We start from the raw sequence: 22,806 nt of genomic DNA, 5'->3' as shown, positions 1-22,806 counted from the left end.
TCCATATATGGGCATAAAAAGGATTCTGTTAGGGATCTCCATATATGGGCATGAAAGGGATTCTGTTAGGGATCTCCATATATGGGCATAAAAGGGATTGTATCCCAGATGATGCCCTGTTAGGAGATCCACACTAACAGAATCCATATATGGTCCTACCGACAGCTGCTATAAGCCAACCCTGGCGATAAGGTCTGAGTCGAAGAAATGCTTCTTTCCTGGCAAGAATTGCCCCTTTATACTGTAGGGCTCGTTTGTGTATTGTATGACATCACGCCACATCATCGGCTGAGGACTGTGTGATGTCATCATATCTCCATATATGGAGACATAAGTTGCTCATGCCCAAATATGGGCTGGTGAGGTCAGACTTAGTGTGATGCGTAGGTTATCTCCATATATGGAGATTCAACTTCAATGAGTAACCATGGCAAACTGTCAACTGCCCGTATGTCTTGATAATTGGTAAAACAAACTTTTGGCCTATTTGTGGAGATAAGCGACCAACGGTCGCTTATCTCCCGATTAGGGAGTCTTAAGGTGGTTGCACACTGCTGCGTTTTTCGTTGCGAAATGCGTTTTTCAGGGCAAGGAGAGAGAGAGAGATAGAGAGAGCAAGGGACCGAGTGGTGCGCGAAACGGGCGGCAGTGTGCAAACGTGACTGACATAACGTGAGGTTGATTTTTTTATTCACGCGCTCCGAAATTCACACCGATATTCGGCCCGAAAAAACGCAGCAGTGTGCGAGCACCTTTACTGGTTCTAAATGGAGGTGTCACCTAAACCTAACCTAAACCCTAACCTCAGTGGGGGTATCTCTGAATGGGGGATGATGCACAGCAAGTTTGGGTCAACTCACTTTGACAACATCACACTTGAAGTGTATGTTCTCGTTCTGTTCAACTCTGATTGCGACCGTAGGTCGCATTTACTACCAAAAGCTCCACGGGCTGTCTGTGCGTCAGTCAGTGAGTCAGTGAGTCCGTCACACTTTTGCCCTGCTCATATCTCCACAACCGTTGCCCCCATCCATGCCAAATTTTGCACACACAGTCCTTGACTGCCAAACTACAACCTCCAAGGACCCCCGGAGCCCCAGGGACCCCCAGGTCCCTGGGGGACCCCCAGATGTAAAAAATGACCAAATGTGCTCACACGTCACACGTCACACTTTTTCCCTGCTTATATCTCCGCACCCGTTGACCCGATCCATGCCAGATTTTACACACACACTCCTTGCCTCCCAAACTACAACCTCCAAGGACCCCCGGAGCCCCAGGGACCTCCAGGTCCCTGGGGGACCCCCAGATGAAAAAAATGACCAAATGTGCAAAAATGACCAAATGACCACCCCAACGGGGCTGCTCACGGGGAATTCCCGGGGACCACCGACTCCTGGTGCTCCAGAACGGATGCAAAAGTGGTGGCGCCCCCAGTGGAGGACCCCCTGCCACTGCAGCGCACATAAAATGCCGTAACTCGGGCTAGGAGCGTCCAGGAGAGCTGGGGCCGGTACCTATTCGTCCGCCAAGGCAACGCGGAGACCCCACCCCTCATTTCTCACATGGCCCTATTCTAGCGCCACCTTCAGGCCGATTTTTAAAACACATTTTTGGACACTGCTCCTACAGTTTTTGCCCTAAAATCACGAATATCACTACACAGCATGTCTACACTCATGTCATCAACATGGATCAGGAAGATTTGGGAAAAACAATTTTTTGCCCTATTTGTGGAGATAAGCCACCTACGGTCGCTTATCTCCCGATTAGGGAGTCTTACTGGTATTATAATTGTGTTGCATTTGTACCCTCTCAATGTTGCTAATAGACTGAGCATTTTACTGTGTGTGCTATGGACCCCAACTAACTCCCAAGGTCAATGAATTACGTTCTTTGATGTGCCTCGGTGAATTCGGCAGGGCCTGTAAATCCAATTTCAACCTTAGGCGTTTTTTAAAAAGGCTTATTAATTCAACCGGCGCAGTGTTATTCTCCCTGCAACCGTCCACACACACACAGTGCTCTGATGCCCGCTTGCGTGCGTGCGTGTGTGCGTGCGTGCATACACACACACAGACACACACAGACACACACACACAAAAACACATCCTCATTGTCAACCCGTTCCCTGTATGTAACAGAATAATTAAGAAAGGGACTTCTCATCTCCTCATAACGCTGGCACAGAAAGAGAGAGAGAGAGAGAGAGAGAGAGAGAGAGAGAGAGAGAGAGCGCGACAGAGTGAGATAGAGACACAAAGAGAGAAGGAGCAAGAGAGAGGGAGAGAGAGCTTAAGAGACAAGAACGGAGAGAGTAAGACATAGAGGAAGAGAAAGGTCCATATCGGAGTCATTAATTAACCGGGTGCTGGAGAAAGTTGGAGTTGACATGAGGCCTCCCATGTCTCAATAGATATTTACTCTCAGTGCGTGTTTCTGGCCACTAGGTGGCAGTGTGTAATAGTGAATATGCCCTCACCATGGCAGCAAATATCCCAGATAAATTCTGCAGGTTCTGCATTATGGGAGAGAACAGAAGGACATCATATCAGCCATTTATTTAATGGACATCCTTAGAAGTAGAGTTGAGGTGAATCCTTCACTATGACCCAAGTTGTGTTTGTCCAAAACCAGGAAAGAATCTGTCATTTTAGGTTTTAGCATTGGACATTGAAAAATGTCAGATATACATGTTCACAGTGCATCATTTTTGTAACGTGCTGCGAGCTTGTACATCTGCTATTTTTGAACATGTTGGAAAATCTTGAAAGGGTTGGAAAACTGCTGGATTTGTATGAATAGAAACAAAGGGACCCCAATTTAAACAAGCCTAAAAGCTTTCTTGTGGTCTTTATCATTTTAGTTGGCCTTGTATCAGTGAACTGTACTGTCCTGTACCTTTTCCTATGCAAACTTCTAATAAAGTATTCAATCAATCAATCGATTTGGAAAAACTTTGATAGCTACTGATTTAGAAAAATTGTATTGAATTTTATCTTAACACAATTTAAATGATGCGATACAGTACAACAAAACCTTTCAGTCTTGTTTTAGCACTAAAATTGTGTAATTGGATTGTATCTCATTTCGTTGTTTGAATTGTGAAGAGAAGTCAAAGGCGACCATTTAGTCTGCTTTAGCACAACAATTAAATTATATTTAATTGAATTTTATTTGCAATGGTGTTTTTTTGTATTCGGTTCTACTCTGTTCTGCTCCTAGAGAGAGTGGTTGGAATAAATACATCCACAGTGATCCCTCAATTAGCACTCGTATCAAATGAATCTCCAGTCAATGAAATATGCACCAGACCTCAGATCAAATGTATCTCAGATCACTTCAATTCACACCCAACCTCAGGGCCCACATTTCCTTTTCAAGGTAGAATATTAACCCATTTAGGCCTGAACACATTATGACGCAATATTTTATGCTTTAACTATTGAAAAATAGCATATATACCAGCTCACAGCGCTGCACCGAGTGCCGCGCTGCAAGCTTGTAGATCTGCTATTTTTTTTAAATCGTGAAAATTAGAATTTTGACCCGATTCTATAAGTGTCTTTTGAATCCTTCTAAGATTTTTGGAAAAAACCTGTGTTTCTATGTCGGCAATCTGGCCAGCCATCGTCAAAGAAAAGGTCCTTTTCACATAACTGGAGCTCAGTTAGTCTGTTCTTGAGAGACTACTATGTCAGTGGTTCTCAAACCTTTTCATGTGAAGGACCCCCAAAATGATATTTATTTGGCCACGGACCCCCATTTCAAAATATCTAGTTCCAGGGTCCACCCAGAAGCAAAATTTGAGTTACAGACGTTCGCTTTAAAAATACATATATTCAAAGAATTGCACACATTTTCACGACTTTTTCAAAAATAGCAGATCTACAAGCTCGCAGCGCGGCACTCGGTGCCGCGCTGTGAGCTTGTATATCTGCTATTTTTCAATAGTTAAAGCAGTCAATAATCCTAGGCCTAAATGGGTTAAATCATAACCATTCTGCTTCACTTACTAGGTCTCTATTCTACTATCAGGCATTATCTTGATAATAACCCTGTTCAAAGGCAGAAATACCTTCATCAAAATATCCACTGACCGTCATCCTTGATGAAAAATATCACATTTCTTTGCTCTGAATAGAGGGTGAAAATGAGGTCATTATTATTTGAGTTCACCCTTCGATATGTGAAGCATCTCTTTCTTTTTGGATATATCTGCCGGGGCTTGCTCCTCAATTCAATTTTCATTTCAATCTTTTCACTAAATGGATTTCCTTGAACATTTCAAAAATCTCTGTATCTCAGTGCCGTCAAAGAATCCTTGTGTCCGATCTAAGAAGAAATGGCTCTTATCATTTCTGGAATGGAACAAAAAGAAAATGGTGACCCCCGGCCCCCCCCCTGGCCCTTGTCAGCCTATTACCGAAAAATGATGGGAAGAGCCTAATGTGTCTGTAGATGTGGTTTGCACTCACACATACAGTAACCGCAGCCACTCCTGTACATCAGTTCAACTGGGGAATTTACTCTCGGAGTCACATGACCTTCATATCTGGAAAGAAAGACAGAGACTAATCTATAGGCAACATATCTTTTTTTTATTAACCTCTTAGGCCATATGTTATACTTTCGCGTTGGTTGGTGTAGCGCTACGAAACTAGCTGATCCTCAAGAGATGCTACTTGACCTATCTTTTGGAGATTTCCACCTATAATGGCATGGCCAAAACAGGGACGCCAGGTTTGAAAGTGGTTAGTACTCCGTCACTGCTCTTATAAAATAGGCCCGCGGTTGCCACGTTATTAACCCATTTAGGCCTGAACACATTATGACGCGATATTTTATGCTTTAAATATTAAGAAATAGCAGATATACAAGCTCACAGCGCGGCACCGAGTGCCGCGCTGTGAGCTTGTAGATCTGCTATTTTTGAAAAAGTCGTGAAAATGTGTGCAAATCTTTGAATATATGTATTTTCAAAGCGAAAACTCAAATTTTGCTTCTGTGTGGTCCCTGGAACTAGATATTTTTAAATGGGGGTCCGTGGCCAAATAAATATCATTTTGGGGGTCCTTCACATGAAAAGGTTTGAGCACCACTGACATAGTAGTCTCTCAAGAACAGACTAACTGAGCTCCAGTTAAGTGAAAAGGACCTTTGACGATGGCTGGCCAGATTGCTGACATAGAAACAAAAATCTTAGAAGGATTTCAAAAGACACTAGAATCGGGTCAAAATTCTAATTTTCACGATTTTTCAAAAATAGCAGATCTACAAGCTCGCAGCGCTATATCTGCTATTTTTTTATATTTAAAGCATAAAATATTGCGTCATAATGTGTTCAGGCCTAAATGGGGTTAATATTCCTGAGTACATCCATAATGGATATTTAAATGGTTATCAGCCTAATTGCAAATATGGTTAATTATGTGCATCATGCGCGTTTCCACCAGTGGTTGCTGCGTGGTAACGCTTGTTCCTCCGTGGTGCGGCTCGTTTGACTGTTTCCCTCGTAGCTTTGTTTCGTTGTTGTTGTTTTTTTTTCTTCTAAATGTCCTTGCTCTGTTGCCAAGGTAACGTGAAGAATACGTGAACCGGGACTTGCGTGTATCAATTAAGCCAAGGACGGCGCGTCGCCGGGAAAAAAGCATGTTGATGTGGTTAATAATGTGTGTGTCTTGTGTGCGTGTGGGTGGTTGAGGGGTGTATTACTGTATGTATGCTGTATAAAACCATGTGTGTCTTGGTGTGAGTACTATTGCTGCGGTTTGTGTGTGTGTGTAGTGTAAGTAAGGGATGTGTGTGCTGCTGGTGTGGGCGTGTGGGCACATGCTGCTTCTCTGTGTGTGTACGTGTGTGTGTATGTGTGTGTGTGACATTCATGTACTGGATGTGTGTGCGCCACCCATCCTTATGCGAGTATGCACGGCCTGCTCCTAGACATATTCCACTTAGAAATAAAGCAGGCTTCTTCTCTCGCCCCCTGAGCTGTCAGTCAAATCTCTAATTGGCCCAGAGTCTCTTGAACGTAGCTCCGCTGCTCACGATTGTACCGCTCTTTCCTCCTCTCCTCTCCTCTCCTCTCCTCTCCTCTCCTCTGCTCTGCTCTGCTCTGCTCTGCTCTGCTCTGCTCTGCTCTGCTCTCCTCTGCTCTCCTCTCCTCTCCTCTCCTCTCCTCTCCTCTCTCTCCTCTCCTCTCTCTCCTCTCCTCTCCTCTCCTCTCCTCTCCTCTCCTCTCCTCTCCTCTGCTCTGCTCTGCTCTTCTCTGCTCTCCTCTCCTCTCCTCTCCTCTCCTCTCCTCTCCTCTCCTCTCCTCTCCTCTCCTCTCCTCTCCTCTCCTCTCCTCTCCTCTCCTCTGCTCTGCTCTGCTCTGCTCTGCTCTGCTCTGCTCTCCTCTCTCTCCTCTGCTCTCCTCTCCTCTGCTTTCCTCTCCTCTCCTCTCCTCTCCTCTCCTCTCCTCTCCTCTCCTCTCCTCTCCTCTCCTCTCCTCTCCGGCAGGCTGGCAGGAAGGCTCACCTATTGTACCAGCCTCAGGAACACAGCGCTGGGCCCCGTCATGGCACAATGTAAAACACAGATGGCCATTGACTCAGAAATGGGTTCATGAAAACAAAAACAAAAAAAGAATCTAAGAGAGAAAGAGAGAGTCCTTGGCAAAACTCTCTTTGCAATCTGGAACATGTTTTGATGAATAAAATGTAATTTTTAACCAATCTGTATGGCAGAGTATGTTAATACAATATGGTGGGAGGTGGTTCTACTGTACTATTTAGACTCTGGTGTTGTGGGTAGCGCAAACCCACTGGTTGACGAGTAGTCCTGCCGGAAGCTCATAGGCCCAATATCTCACCTGGACGAGTGGGTGTTTGTCCTTGCATGAGCTGTAGAAACTTGGCCTCTCATTCTGGGGAGACCTGGGTTCGAATCCCGGGTATAGGTTGCGAAAGTTACGGATTGCAGCTTTAACTCTGAACGCTCCGTATTCTGCAGTCACTAACTCACTTCCTCCTTCGCGCAGTATTGTTTACTCCGTCCCCTCTTCTCTCTCAGGCATTCAACACCAAAAAACATGCACTCATACATCTCTGGCTCTCTCTCTCTCTCCCCCACTGTCTCTCCCTGCCTCGCTCTCTCTTGTCGCTTCAGGCTAGCAAGTCGGGGTTAATTAGCATTGAGCTGAGCTGTGTTTAATGGTTAATGTGGTTTCTTCCTGCAACAGCATTAAACTCCCTGCAGCTCCTCAGCACGGCTCCTCCCTGCAGAGCGCAGTGCTGCATGTGGCCAGCTCAGCATCCTGATCAGATGTGGCCTTACCTGCCTCCCTAACCTGCAGGGGTTACCACCTCCGTGCCGGGACCCGCATGCAGAGCATCTCCCCCCAATCTCATCCTCTCCCTGGGAAGCCGGGCAGGGGCGTCACAAGGGGGGGGAAAGTGGGACTGAGTTACTAGGGTCCAAGGTGGAGGGGCCCTAGTAGCTTTAGCTATTGAAAAATAGCAGATATACAAGCTCACAGCGCGGCACCGAGTGCCGCGCTGCGAGCTTGTAGATCTGCTATTTTTGAAAAGTCGTGAAAATGTGTGAAAATCTTTGAATATATGTATTATTTAAGCGAACATTTGTAACTAAATATTTTGAGATGGGGGGGTCCGTGGCCAAATACATGTCATCTTGGGGTCCTTGACATGAAAAGGTTTGAGCACCACTGACATGGAAACATGGGTTTCTTGCACACATTTTCACGATAAAAAATAATAATAGCAGATATACAAGCTCGCAGCGTGAGCTTGTATATCTGCTATATCTGCTATTTTTCAATAGTTAACATTCATGGGGGGGCCCGCAGTGAATCCTTGTACCCAGGGCCCAGAATTTGGTGTTGACGCCCCTGAAGCCGGGTAGAGAAGAGAGGGAGTCTGAGTGAGGGGACACGTTGTACTGTGTAATAACAGAGAGGGGCGGGCGGGCGAGGAAACACGGCGATGGCAAAAGATGAAAGATTCAATGTGAGTGCATACGAGGGAGGAGGAAAGACAATGTGATAGATTTGACAGGGACAGCGAGCGATTGAACACAGGGGAGAGATGAGAGATGGGGAAGCAGCTAGACGACAGAAAACAGAGGAAATACTGGCAGTGCCTGTTTTTTTTTTTTTCTGCCTTCCCAAGGTGGAGAGAGAAATGTCTTTTGATTGCAATTCCGCACCAGGCTGCAGCCAGAGGGGGAGAGAGAGCAGGCTGAAGGGGAAGGGAGTGGATGTGAAATTTTAATCACTTTTTTTTTTTTCTTCTTCTTTTCGGTTTGTAATTGCATTAGCCTCTCAATCAAAATCAGAAGCGCACACTGTGAGCACTTTGAAGTCAAAGTGATCCAGTTGCATGCCGCTTGCCTGCCTGTTCTAACTCATTGTAACAGGAATACAATAGTGTGTGCATGTACGTGTGTTTGTCTGCATGTGCGTATACCATTACATGCAGTCCTAACATAGATTAATCAATAAAGGGCATGTTTTTGTCCTGCTGGATTAGAGCTACAGTATACTTGACTATTTAGGCCTATCGTCTTCCCAACTACCTCACTGGGTCACAAGACACTGTACTTATATATTGGGACGCTATAAATGCTTATTAACCTGGGTTAGTTCATACATTACTGCGTTACCTCGAGACTGAAGCAAGCGGTCTTCTTAAATAGAAAATGGGTAAGACACTTAGGTACTATGTTGATCCCAGGAGGGACATTGGGCTGTCCCATAGCAGATACCCAATATAAATGACAAGATTGGACAGAGAGAAATACAAGCTTACATGACTAGACATGTTTGCAATCAGAAGCAAATAACCACAATGAACCACCGATAAGCACTAAGCAGTCTACAGGTATGCGCACAGATATTTAAAAGGCTATATTAACTCATTCGCTGCATTTTAAAAATCTCTTTGAAGTTCCAGGATGCATAGTCTCCATAGCAGGGTTCCCGCGGGCCATTTGCGGCCCGCGGGGGGCTACTGTCTGGCCCACACCAACCCCAGTAATAATGGTGGTATAAGAGCAGCAACAACACTAGTATATCGTCGTTGTCGGCTGGAAATCTCGTATCTCCAAATGTTACGTTCTTTCCCAAATCATACAAAGCCGTCGCACAAAAGTAGTGAAAACAGCAGATCGGCTGTTTTCACTAGTTTAAATCATTTTAAAAATTATAAATTCAAAACGAACGGTTTTGGACATACAAGATTTTCACCCGACAACAACGATATCTGAACTGTCGCTGGAGTAGCGGGAACGCTGGCGTCGCCCCCTGCAATGTTGTGGCCCTCGGCTTGGTACCCTAGACATAATTCGGCCCTTGGGGAAAACTAATTGGGGAACCCTGCTCCATAGACTTCCATGCAATTCATAGTGCACGGATCATGCACGCCCATGCATAGAGCACGCCCATGCATAGATCATGCACCATGTGTGTGCACGCTGTTCATAGCTTTCAAACAAAAGAATCCGCTTGGAAATCCGTTCAGGCATTCATGATATAGCAGCCATTATGTTTTCTTCAAATGTAAACAAACATGGCTGCCATGTTTGCGATTGCGATCATGCCTAGTAGATAGAAGAAAGTAAAAGAAAAACAGTGGTAGCTATTTTATAAAGCACGTGCACACATTTCGCATCGTAACATTTGCATAAAGTCTTCATGGATGGGAGAAACACAAAAAAGACGGTTCTAAAATATATAGTAGTTCTTCATTCACGATGGCACTTTCTGAAATCCTAGGACTAACTAATTCAGGAAGCTTGCCAGTCCTCTTTGACCAACGCCCCCTGTCGGAGGAGGCGTCTACCTTTATTATTGTGATGTTTTTATCTGCTTATTGTAAGTCGCTTTGGATTAAAAGCGTCTGCTAAATGCCTAAACCTTAAACTGTAAACTATATGTCTATGGATTGTATCACCATAAATATTGTAGTTTCTATACATTATGACGATGTAAATAAACGTCAATATAGATAGTATCCCCTCAATAGCTTGAGGCGTTGAGAGCTTGTAGATCGTCTATTTTCGGCTAATAGGTTTGGTAGAGGTAAAAAAAAAAAGAACAGAACAAGTACAGAGTGAAAGGTCAAATTTACAAAGTAAACAAACGCATTAACACATGGGCTGCTAAGGTTTCTAACATTTCTAGCTGTTGCTGCTGCCGCCGTTCACTCACGCTTTATTTTGAAAAGCCTCGGAAGCTTCGTGCGTGTGCACATGAGTGTCCGCTGACGATTGAGGAAGATAATCCCTTTGTTTACAAACGCTCGCGAAACTAAAATCTAAACGGGGGCCGACCATTGCGGTAAAGTGTCGCCGTGAAAACAATCAGATCTCTGCTTCCCTGGCGTTCTTAACTAAAATCTAAACGGGGGCCGACCATTGCGGTAAAGTGTCGCCGTGAAAACAATCAGATCTCTGCTTCCCTGGCGTTCTTTTCACCTCATTCAGAGATAAAGCCCTTTTTATGTTTGAGCCTAGAATGGAAACCAATGTAACCAGCCTCCGCCATTTTCTCTCTCTCTCTCAGCTACAGGGTGACGTATGGACCAGCGTCATTCAGAGGGCATGCAGCATGCACGCAGACCTGTCCCAGTTAACCCATTGTTGACTCGTTCAGGGACGAGACAACTCCTTTTGGCAGGGTGTCATCTAGTGGCCGTATCTCGTTACTGAACGAGTTTGGCTCCTTGGGTGTTAACAGGAGTGGTTTAAGAGTGGTTGTTTGCTTTGTCTACCTGCAGCCGGGGAATGTAAAGCTGTCCAAGCCGGTGGCCCTGTGGACCCAGCAGGACGTGTGTAAATGGCTCAAGAAACACTGTCCCGACCAGCACCAGATCTACAGTGACTCCTTCAAACAGCACGACATCACAGGTAACAGGAGGCACCTACAGGCTAGGGATGGGACGATAGGAAAATGTCACGTCACGATTATTGTGACCAAAGAATTGCGATAATAAAAATATCCCCAACGTCCATCATCCTGGGGCGGGGTTTAGCTTGTACAGTAGATCGGCTATTTTTTGGCAAAGATATTTGGTAGAGAGTGAAACAAATACTGTATCAAGTACGTTATTTCCAGGTCCGTTTTTACCAATTATAGAGGTTTTAAATTGTCCCGTATATGCAGAAAGGCAAATAAAAGGTGAATTGATACCAGTGCATGACTGAGGATAATTTCACAATACATTTTAATCTCCACGATACAATTATTGTGAGTAATTCTTATCACGATAAACGATAATAACGATTATCGTCCCATCCCTACAGGTTACACTGATGGGTTCATTCCATTACTCTAGTGCCACCCAAAGGCCACCCAAACATTCCCACTTGCAAACAAAAAATATATATTTCTGCCATATTGAGTAACCCAATGACCTTTACTTTAGGGCCACCCTCAGGCCAAAATATCCCCATGATATCTCATAAAAGAAAGGGCAGATCACAGGATGAACCCTTCTGAGTGGATGGCCTTTCCTCTAGCGTCACTCTTCGACCAAAACCTCCACAGCAAAACTTATCTAGGTTTTGCTAGATTTGTACGGCCTTCTGATGCATTAGTGTTGAAGTTTGAAATCTCTCTATTTCTGCCAAATGTTTTGTGTTGATATTAATTTCTATTTCGGGGGGTTGTACCGTATACTGTTCTCTAGGCATTTAGTTATTTTTCCATTTAGAAAGAGTCACCTTAATACTGTTTTCTATGTAGCATTAATCACATGTCCATCCATCCATCTTCAACCGCTTATCCGGAATCGGGTCGCGGTGGTAACAGTTCCAACTGAGACCTCCAGATTTCCTTATCCCGAGCAACTTCCTCCACTCCCTCAGGGAGTATACCGAGGCGTTCCCAAGCCAGTTTGGAGATATAATCCCTCCATCTGGTCTTTGGTCTGCCACGGGGTCTCCTCCCAGTGGGACGTGCATCGAGGACCTTCCTAATCACATGTGAACATGGCATAGTGTAGGCATTTCAACATATACATATTCACCAGTAAGACTCCCTAATCAGGAGATAAGCAACCGTCAGGTCGCATGTATACACAAATGTGTCTGTCCAGGTTGATGACATGACTTCATCTAGAGATACTGTGTACCGCTTTGCGTGATTTTATGGCAAAATCTGCTCGGATGCCAACGTGCATAGATAATATCTATTATTATAATAACACTAGAAGCTGGGCCGCCCTTCGGGCGGCCCAGCGTCTAGTCGGCGACCTGGCCAACTCGGAACAACGTAAATAGGGAATGAATGCCCCGCCCTTTAATGCAAACCCCATTATACCTGTTGTCATAGGACCCGTTTTGACCATCTGTTTGCCTGTGTCCATTTATGCCCATATATGGAGATATCTGTTATCTGTCTGTCTGTCAGCGTCCATTTTATGTCCATATATGGAGATCACTGCAGATATAGTTCTGGGTCCATTTTATGCCCATATATGCCCATATATGGAGATATCTGTCTATTTGCGTCCATTTCACGCCCATATATGGAGATCTCTGAATCTGTCTGTCTGTGTCCCTTTATGCCCGTATATGGAGATCTTTGTGATTCTGTGTAAATTTTATGCCCATATATGCCATTTGCGTCCATTTTATGCCCATTTATGGAGATCTCTGTATCCGTCTGTCTGTGTGTCTGTCTGTGTCCCTTTATGCCGTATGAGATCTCTGAATCTGTCTGTCTGTGTCCCTTTATCCATTTTATGCCCATATATGGGGGCATTCATTTTATGCCCATATATGGAGAACGCGCGTGCCCGTGGGACGAACGGTTCTCATATGGGGGCATTCATTTTATGCCCATATATGGAGAACGCGCGTGCCCGTGGGACGAACGGTTCTCGAGATACGCGGATTACCTACATACATACACACTCACAGAGATTTTTTGTTGACTCATGTGGCGTACGTCTGCCCATATATGCCCATATATGGAGATATCTGTCTATTTGCGTCCATTTCACGCCCATATATGGAGATCTCTGAATCTGTCTGTCTGTGTCCCTTTATCCATTTTATGCCCATATATGGGGGCATTCATTTTATGCCCATATATGGAGAACGCGCGTGCCCGTGGGACGGAACGCGCGTGCCCGTGGGACGAACGGTTCTCGGAGATCTCTGAATCTGTCTGTCTGTGTCCCTTTATCCATTTTATGCCCATATATGGGGGCATTCATTTTATGCCCATATATGGAGAACGCGCGTGCCCGTGGGACGGAACGCGCGTGCCCGTGGGACGAACGGTTCTCATATGGGGGCATTCATTTTATGCCCATATGGAGAACGCGCGTGCCCGTGGGACGAACGGTTCTCGAGATACGTGGATTACCTACATACATACACACTCACAGAGATTTTTTGTTGACTCATGTGGCGTACGTGATGTCAGAGCCTTTTATGAAGTGATGTCACAATGAGTCAGAGCTTTCGCCGATTTCCTCAGAAACAGCCTGATGTCAACAATCAACCCCGCATAAGGAGATTCCGAACGTTTCGCGCCGGTTTGGGAAAACCGCGCGTCGGGTCGGGTCGAGACCCGGCACTGCACTCCGTGCCGTGGCCATATATGGGGGCATTCATTTTATGCCCATATATGGAGAACGCGCGTGCCCGTGGGACGGAACGCGCGTGCCCGTGGGACGAACGGTTCTCGGAGATCTCTGAATCTGTCTGTCTGTGTCCCTTTATCCATTTTATGCCCATATATGGGGGCATTCATTTTATGCCCATATATGGAGAACGCGCGTGCCCGTGGGACGGAACGCGCGTGCCCGTGGGACGAACGGTTCTCATATGGGGGCATTCATTTTAGGCCCATATGGAGAACGCGCGTGCCCGTGGGACGAACGGTTCTCGAGATACGTGGATTACCTACATACATACACACTCACAGAGATTTTTTGTTGACTCATGTGGTGTACGTGATGTCAGAGCCTTTTATGAAGTGATGTCACAATGAGTCAGAGCTTTCGCCGATTTCCTCAGAAACAGCCTGATGTCAACAATCAACCCCGCATAAGGAGATTCCGAACGTTTGACGCGCGTGCCCGTGGGACGAACGGTTCTCGAGATACGTGGATTACCTACATACATACACACTCACAGAGATTTTTTGTTGACTCATGTGGCGTACGTGATGTCAGAGCCTTTTATGAAGTGATGTCACAATGAGTCAGAGCTTTCGCCGATTTCCTCAGAAACAGCCTGATGTCAACAATCAACCCCGCATAAGGAGATTCCGAACGTTTCGCGCCGGTTTGGGAAAACCGTGCGTCGGGTCGGGTCGAGACCCGGCACTGCACTCCGTGCCGTGGCCATATATGGGGGCATTCATTTTATGCCCATATATGGAGAACGCGCGTGCCCGTGGGACGGAACGCGCGTGCCCGTGGGACGAACGGTTCTCGGAGATATATGGGGGCATTCATTTTATGCCCATATATGGAGAACGCGCGTGCCCGTGGGACGGAACGCGCGTGCCCGTGGGACGAACGGTTCTCATTTGGGGGCATTCATTTTATGCCCATATGGAGAACGCGCGTGCCCGTGGGACGAACGGTTCTCGAGATACGTGGATTACCTACATACATACACACTCACAGAGATTTTTTGTTGACTCATGTGGCGTACGTGATGTCAGAGCCTTTTATGAAGTGATGTCACAATGAGTCAGAGCTTTCGCCGATTTCCTCAGAAACAGCCTGATGTCAACAATCAACCCCGCATAAGGAGATTCCGAACGTTTCGCGCCGGTTTGGGAAAACCGCGCGTCGGGTCGGGTCGAGACCCGGCACTGCACTCCGTGCCGCGGCGGGGAACGCGCGTGCCGAATCTGAAGCCGGTGGGACGAACGGTTCTCGAGATACGCGGATTACAAACACACACACACACACACACGCAGAGACTTCTCGCATTTATAGATAGATTACCCCACCAATTACACATTCAGCTTTCAGTCAGTATGTCCAGTGAGGCATACACGCACTGCCTGAATGCATACCAGGGAGCAGGAGTATAATACAGCCATCACAAATCGGCCCATGCACACCATCCTTAAGCAATGCTGTCCATTTCAAGCTTGGATCTATAACTGGCCTACAGCGGCTCCTCCGAGCAGCATAGCCTTCCCCCACTGACTGAATACAGAAGAAGCCATAATTGTCATGTCATGCTCTCTTGTGCTGCTGGAAGTCATCAGTGGTGGAAAAAGTACTCACATATTGTACTTGAGTAAAAGTATCAATACTGCAATATAGAAATACTCTGTTGGGATGCCCTCACACCAAAATACCTATAGTGGAATCCGCCAATGCATTTCAATGAGAATGGAGCGTTTTTTTGCCAGTAGAGGATTTCTGCAAAAAACGCTCCATTCTCATTGAAATGCATTGGCGGATTCCACTCTAGGTATTTTGGTGTGAGGGCACCCTTACAAGTAAAAAGTCCGGAATTCAAAATGTACTTGAGTGAAAGTATGAAAGTGTTGGCATCAAAATGCACTTATAACGCCAAAAGTAAAAGTACCTTTTTGAAAATAGCGGATCTACAAGCTCACAATGCGTTGCATTAGCGCGTTGTGAGCTTGTAGATCGTTGATTTTCAAATAGCCAAGGTATAAAATAAGGCTAAAGTGGTTTATGTGTGTCTTATAATATTATAATTTATATCTATAAAGTAACCAGTAACTAAAGTTCTCAAATAAATGTAGTGGAGTAAAAGTACCATATTTGGATCCGAGATGTAGTGGATTGGAGAAGTAAAGGTATTGCAAATTGGAAACACTCAAGTACAAATACCTCAACATTCTACTTAAGTACAGTACTTAAGTAAATGTACTTAGTTACTTTACACCACTGCCCCTCTGACTGAATGCACAAGAAGCCATACTTGTCATGTCATGCTCTGTGTGCAGCTGCAAGTCATTCACAAGGAGCCAGGTGCTCTCTGCACCCGATGTGCTCCTCCGGCTGCCGCGCCTCGCCTCGCCACGCCGCCTGCTCCCTCCGTCTGTCCGTCCCTCCATGCCTCCTGTCACCGTCACCGTTGACAACCGTTGCCGCGTCAATCATCCCCCTTAACGAGGCCGTCCAAGGTCACTCGCGGCGCTAACGACTCTCCAGCCACATAACGAGAGGACAGCGGCTAATTGCCTCGCGTTCTAACCTCTCGGAGCACGACGGAGCCCATTAATGTGTTTATTTGCTGCTTCTCCAACATCCTCATTGACTATGCTGGCCAGATGAATTGCTCAGCGCCGTTGATGATCACTAAAACTGGCAGGAAAATGCAGCCCCCCCCCCCCCTACATATCTTTGTGATGAAATGCATATAATTGGACGAAGGACAAGGCAATGACGGCAAGCTAAGAACAGCACCAGATGAACCTGTGTCGTCCTGTCATGCACCGTGGCAAAACCTTCCTCTTGAGGGACGTATGCAAGCAAAATTAATATGACTTGAAGAACACTTTAGCGTGCCTAATGTATTCTTCTGTAGTCTGTAAATAAATTAGCCGTTCTCTTATTAGCCTTTTCAGTAATGGAAAAACAGCAACCCAGCCTCCTAATGAAGTATTAACTTAATGACCTGTGTTTGTTATTGAGGTGTGGTGGTGTTATACAGGATAGTAATATAGTGCAGAATGGGTTAACTAAACACACACACAGACGCACGCGCACACACACAAAGACACACAGACGCCACAGCCCCAATTAGGAGATAATGACATGCAAAAAACATGCGAGTAATTCAGTTTGTCGTCGCATCAAGCATTAATTAACGGAATGCAATTAAAACAGGCCAAGCCATACCAATTGGGCTCCCTCACTCTGCAATTTGCATCCCAATCAATCTTTGAAAATATCATGCAGATCTTTTCTCTGCTCTTCCACTCTAATAGAATAAACAAGGGGAAACAAATGATGAATGGAATATTGTGGTGGAAAACAATCATGTGTACACAAACACACGGAGTATGAATACATTTATGAACGCACACAGGCATACATCAGAGAATATCTATTTATTCAATGTGCTTGACGTGCACTAGATGGGACTCTCAGAAAGTGGAAAGTGTGTGTGCGTGTGTCTGTGTGTGTGTGTGTGTGTGTGTCTGTGTGTGTGTGTGTGTGCGCAGACTGCGCACGCGCCTGTTTCCTTTCATGCCATTGTGAGTAGATAAGACGTGTGTTTTTTTATTTGCAGTACAGTCTTCCCTGGGCCATAGGATTCCTCTACTGTGTCCCTGTCCATTCCATCCAAAACAGAATACTCTTCTTTCCTGCTACCAATAGCACTCGATTCCACTTTGTCTTGGCCACATCACAGTCATCCCTTTGACAACGCAGTGAATCAATAAGCAGTCTCTATTTCAGATCATAATTCAACCAGCCATCTTTTTTTTGTCAGAGTCGGGAGAGAGGGAGATGCACTCTATTTAACTACTGTACGACTGGGGGCTGTACAGTACGTCTGCTTAATTTATGGCTGAAAATAGCCGTACAAGCTCACAGCGCGGTATGATGCGACGCGCTGTTTGCTTGTACATTATCTATTTTTGTCACATGACTAGGGATGGGACGATATGCAATATTATTGTATATCGTGATGAAAAACACTCACGATAATAAGCCCTATTCAGGGCCCGCCCACTCAGCAACTTCCTGGTGCTGAAGTCACGTTTTGAAGGGTAAAACCCTGCTAAAAGCCCATAGAGTTAACACAGAAATCGCAAATCCGAATAGTAAAGTATAAAATACGGCTAGCATGATCAAGAACACAAGATAGTAAAAGGCACAAAGCATTATAATTTACTTTACCGTTCGAAAAATAATGATTTGTTGGCTTTAAGTCCAGCTATTTCTGTTATAGTTTCCCCTTCAAAACTGACGTCAGCACCAGGAAGTTGCTGGGAAATTTGCTGAGTGGGCGAGCCGTGAATAGGGCTAATCGTATTGTGGAGATTTAATTTATCGTGATATCGTCCTCCATCATGCACTGGGATCAATTCACCTTTTTATTTGCCGAGCTGCATATCCGGGAACCATTTTTAAACCCTCTATATTGGTAAAAGGTACTTATAATATACATACTCGATACAGTCTTTTTTTTCACTTTCTATCAAATGTCTTTGCCAAAAAATAGCCGATCTACAAGCTCACAACGCGTAGCTTTGTGACGCGTTGTGAGCTTGTAGATCTGCAATTTTTTGGCAAATGTTCCGCCACCAGGATAATGGATTTTGATTATCGTGATAATATCATAAATCGTGATTTTCTTTTGTCACAATAATCGTGATAATGAAATGTTCATATCGTCCCATCCCTATATGATGCGACGCGCTGTTTGCTTGTACATTTTCTATTTTTGTCACGCGACACCGCTGAATGACGAGGTATAGATCGGGCTTTAAACTTTGAATGGCCTCAGTATGCAGCAGCCGCCTCCCTGACAGCCCCCCCCCCTAACCTCCAGCCCAGAGAAATCAATGTTTCCTATCCTTTCCCCGCAGCCCATACTGCCAAGAAACGCCCTCCCTCTCACCCCACCCCATCACTTTCCTCACCTCCTCTGTCCCCACGGAGACAGCCCAGAGCCTGGCTTTAACACCAAGCTGTCATTAAAAATGCATTAAAGCATATTAAGGCGTAATTAGATATTAGTCCTTAATCCAGCACAATTACAAAGACAAAAAAAAAACCCTTTTGCACAGGGAAGGTTGCGGCATTGCAAATGAGTTGAGAACACATTCACCATCACCCCAAGTGGAACCGGTGCAAAAAGGTGTGCTGGCATATGCAGTATAATATAACAGAAACGGGAGGGCTACGTGACAGTTGAATTATATTTTTTCTGTCATGGAAGAAGGAATTGAATTAGAACATGGAAATTCAATAGACTCTCTGAAGGCATACAGAGATGAGAATTAGATGCAGCTGTAGCTACACGCCTGTCAACTAGCCAGCAAGCCAGTCTCTCAGCAACCGAGCCAAGTGATTCTGCCATTTGGCCAATTTGTAAAAAAACAGGCAGGTCGCAGGATTATAGTGCAAATGAAAATGGCAGCGACTGCCGGGTGTGAATGGGGGACTGGGGGTACACCCAATCCACCATCCATCCATAAGCCCACTCCAACGGAATAAATGGAAAGCCCAGCCCCATAATATCCATTGATGTATGGTGTTATAAGGCCTTCCTCTGAATAATTAATAGCCTGTAATATTAGTGGTTTAATGAAGGGCAGCCTGTATCCAGCAGTTCACAGTACGGCAGTTCAGACCTTTAAAGGTCTGTGCTAAACCTCCGCCCCCGCCCGCCACCCCACCCCGGGTGCCAGATCCGTCATCTCTCCAGTAAGAGAATCACAGCAGCCTTGTGTAGCTCTGGACGTGTTCCTCTTGTCCCCTTCCTGGTAGGTCTCCATAGGGCTAGCAAATGTATATTTGATGAGCCCACAAAAAAAATAAAAAAAGGATGAAAGGTGAAAGATGCCATTTTAAAGCAGCCCGTGACACCGGGTGATGGGCCCCAAAACAGCACTTGAGAGATGGGGACGATGAGTCCCGCAGGCTTTTACGTGGAGCGACCTCCATCGCAGCCACGTTGATGTGTCACCAAGGAACGGGCGGGCGCACGGCTTAAGTAAAAGTATCAATACTACAATGTAGAAATACTCTGTTACAAGTAACAGCCTGGAATTTTAAATGAGTTTAAAGAAAATACAAAAGTATTGGCATCAAAATGTACACATTTTAAGTACTCATTATGCAGAATATCCCATTTCATGTTCAAATGTACAGTATACGCTTCTTTTGAAAAGATCTACGGGGCGCACACTGGCCTACTGGTCCAGGCGCATACCACATAGGCATTGCCTCTTAGGCATTGATGCCTGATGGCGTCGCCGGTTCGATTCCCGATCCGGACGATCTTTGCCACATGTCACTCCCCGTCTCTCCCCCCATTTCCTGTCAGTCTACTGTCCTATCCAATTAAGGCATAAAAACCCAAAAACGAATCTTTGTGCATTGTGAGCTTGTAGATCGGGAGCTTGTAGATCGGGATTTTCAAATGGCTGAAATGTATACAGGGCTGAAGCGGTTAGTGTATGTTTTGTAGCAACAATCTACAGGTAACTAGTAACTTAACGTTGTCAAATACTTGTAGTGGAGTAAAAGTACAATATTTGCTCTGAGATGTAGTGGAGTAGAAGTATAAAAGTACAACAAAAAAATGGAAATACCCCAGTAAAGTGAAAGTACCTCATAATTGTACTTAAGTACAGTACTTAAGTAAATGTACTGTACTTAGTTACTTTCCGCCACGGGGGGGGGGGGGGGGGCAAACATGCAACCATTTAGCTTGCAGGGCCATGAAACGACTCCGCCGGTGGCCATTGTTTTGTGCTTCTCCGGGAAAGGACACTTGAACAGCTCGCATTTGATGAGCCGTCTGGGGAGCAGTTGAACCTCCAGACAGACTGAGCCATGCTTGGTAAAGTCTGATTTGTACTTGGTCCAGGGACGTGCTGGCCATTGGGAAAAGCGGGACAACTCCCGAACGGCCGTTTCATTCCCGGCCGGTCCAGGCCGGCCATTAGGAAAAAATGTAACTGTCTGCACAAAAGTAAAAATTTAACCGTTTGCACAAAAGTAGTGAAAACAGCCGATCTACAAGCACGCGAGGCGTTGTGTGCTTGTAGATCTGCTGTTTTCACTAGTTTAAATCATTTTTTAAATGAGTGCCAATGAGGGCCTCTCCAATTCTTTTTCCCGGGCTGAATCAGGGGCCCAGCACGTCCCTGACTTGGTCATACAGGGCGGCGGTGTCACGAAATGATGCAATAATAATGAGTATATTATACCAGTAAGACCCCTAAGGATCTGTCTTGGCCATATATGGATTCTGTTAGTGTGGTTCTCCTAACAGAGCATCGTCTCGGATACAATCCTTTTATGCCAATATATGGAGATCCCTAACAGAATCCCTTTTATGCCCATATATGGAGATCCCTGCTCTGAGTATCTGACATCATCACTGTGATGTCACCTGTTTATGCCCATACTGTATATGAAGATCTCTGCTCTTGAGTATCTGACATCACTGTGATGTCACCTGTGATGTCACAGTGGTGTCTCCCATCCGGACGTCCGGACAGACACGGGCAAGCTGTGACTGTTCCGTAAATACGTAAATACAATTCAAAAGTTTGATCCCAGCTCTTCAGATATGTGTTTAAAATGCTGTATACTAAAGCGACTCCCTCACACATGATTTTGGGGATCTGTGACAACATTTTATGGAAGTGCCCTTGAGTTATTGATATTCCAATCGTGGCTATACATATTATGTGCACAGTGCACACACAGTGTGTACACACATACGTACGTACATACACACATATTGGACATATGTGTGTGCAGTACATTATACTGTATGTACAGTGTATACACATTATGATTGTGCTGTATATATTTATTTTGTCTTTGTTTGTTGGCTATCGGAAAATTTGTCCTGCAACATAATACTGTATTTAGGTTGAATATTGTGATGTATGTTGTCCCTGTATGCTAGAAGCCTATAAACTAGACTGGCCTGCTATTGAAAGGCAAAGAGGTTAAAGTCATTACAGCTGCAGTAGTTACAATGTACCCCTCAAGCCTATTATAATAACAGAAATAATTAAGAGATTCAAACAAGGAAAGTCGTCAAATAGCCTCTAGTGTATCGTGACCAGAGTAGAAACCACATTGTATACTTGCATGATGCTTATTTCTATATTTATATCTACTAATGGTTCATGCTTTGTGCCTACGAGGTCTGTCCAAAGTGCACATGGTCAGATCAGACTCAAACTGTGTAACATCTGGAACTTAACCACACGTTGTCAGAAATTTTATTTATTAATGGCTAAATAAATAAATAAATACATTTCCAGGGCCTTTTGCAGCGATTGTCAGGTTGCTGGCAGTCACGGTAATATATATATTTACTAGTATTTTGAGAAGTTGTCAATAAACGTTTATGTGGAATCTTTATATTATCAAAGATTTTATAAAAATGTACTTTTGTGTCAGTGAAAAAGTTACATGTTATAATAATATACTGATTATACAACTGCTCAAAAAAAATGAAGGGAACAGCCCAGTCCATGTGTACTCTGGCAAATGTCAATCGGGCTGCACAGTGTTGGGCTGTGAGCACAGGCCCCACTTGTGGACGTCGGGCCCTCATACCACCATCATGGAGTCTGTTTCTCACAGTTTGAGCAGAAACATTCACATTAGTGGCCTGCTGAAGGTCGTTTTGTAGGGCTCTGGCAGTGCTCCTCCTGTTCCTCCTTGCACAAAGGACCAGATAGCAGTCCTGCGGCTGGGTTGTTGTCCTCCTACGGCCCCCTCCACGTCTCCTGGTGTACTGGCCTGTCTTCTGGTATCGCCTCCATGCTCTGGACACTGTGCTGGGAGACACAGCAAACCTTCTTGCCACAGTGTGCATTGATGTGCCATCCTGGATGAGCAGCACTACCTGAGCAACTTCTGTGGGTTGCAGATACCGCCTCATGCTACCTCTAGTGGTCAGGGCACTGGCAAAATCCAAAACTAACCAAAAATCTGCCAGAAAGGATGAGGACAGGCAAATGGTCTGTGGCCACCACCTGCAAAACCATTCCTTTTTTAGGGGTTGTCTTGCAAATTGCCTCATTTTCACCTTGTCTTTTCCATTTGCACAACAGCAGATGAAACTGATTCATAATCAGTG

The 22,806-nt window shown here is 45.1% G+C and overlaps 1 protein-coding gene across 1 annotated transcript in view; it reads left to right on the top strand.

Annotated features, from left to right (window-relative positions):
- The window catches only part of samd12 (sterile alpha motif domain containing 12), a gene marked incomplete at both ends in the record, with an annotated part of 176,203 nt that overhangs the window by 30,915 nt on the left and 122,482 nt on the right, over nt 1-22,806 (top strand). The window contains one exon of the mRNA XM_080734846.1: nt 10,779-10,908. Coding sequence (XP_080590972.1) covers nt 10,779-10,908 — 130 coding nt within the window. The remainder of the gene's footprint in view (nt 1-10,778; nt 10,909-22,806) is intronic.

The sequence above is a fragment of the Nannobrachium achirus genome, assembly GCF_963921795.1.
Source record: "Nannobrachium achirus genome assembly, chromosome: 10".
Classification (NCBI taxonomy): Eukaryota; Metazoa; Chordata; class Actinopteri; order Myctophiformes; family Myctophidae; genus Nannobrachium; species Nannobrachium achirus.
This window is presented reverse-complemented; position numbering and strand designations above follow the sequence as displayed.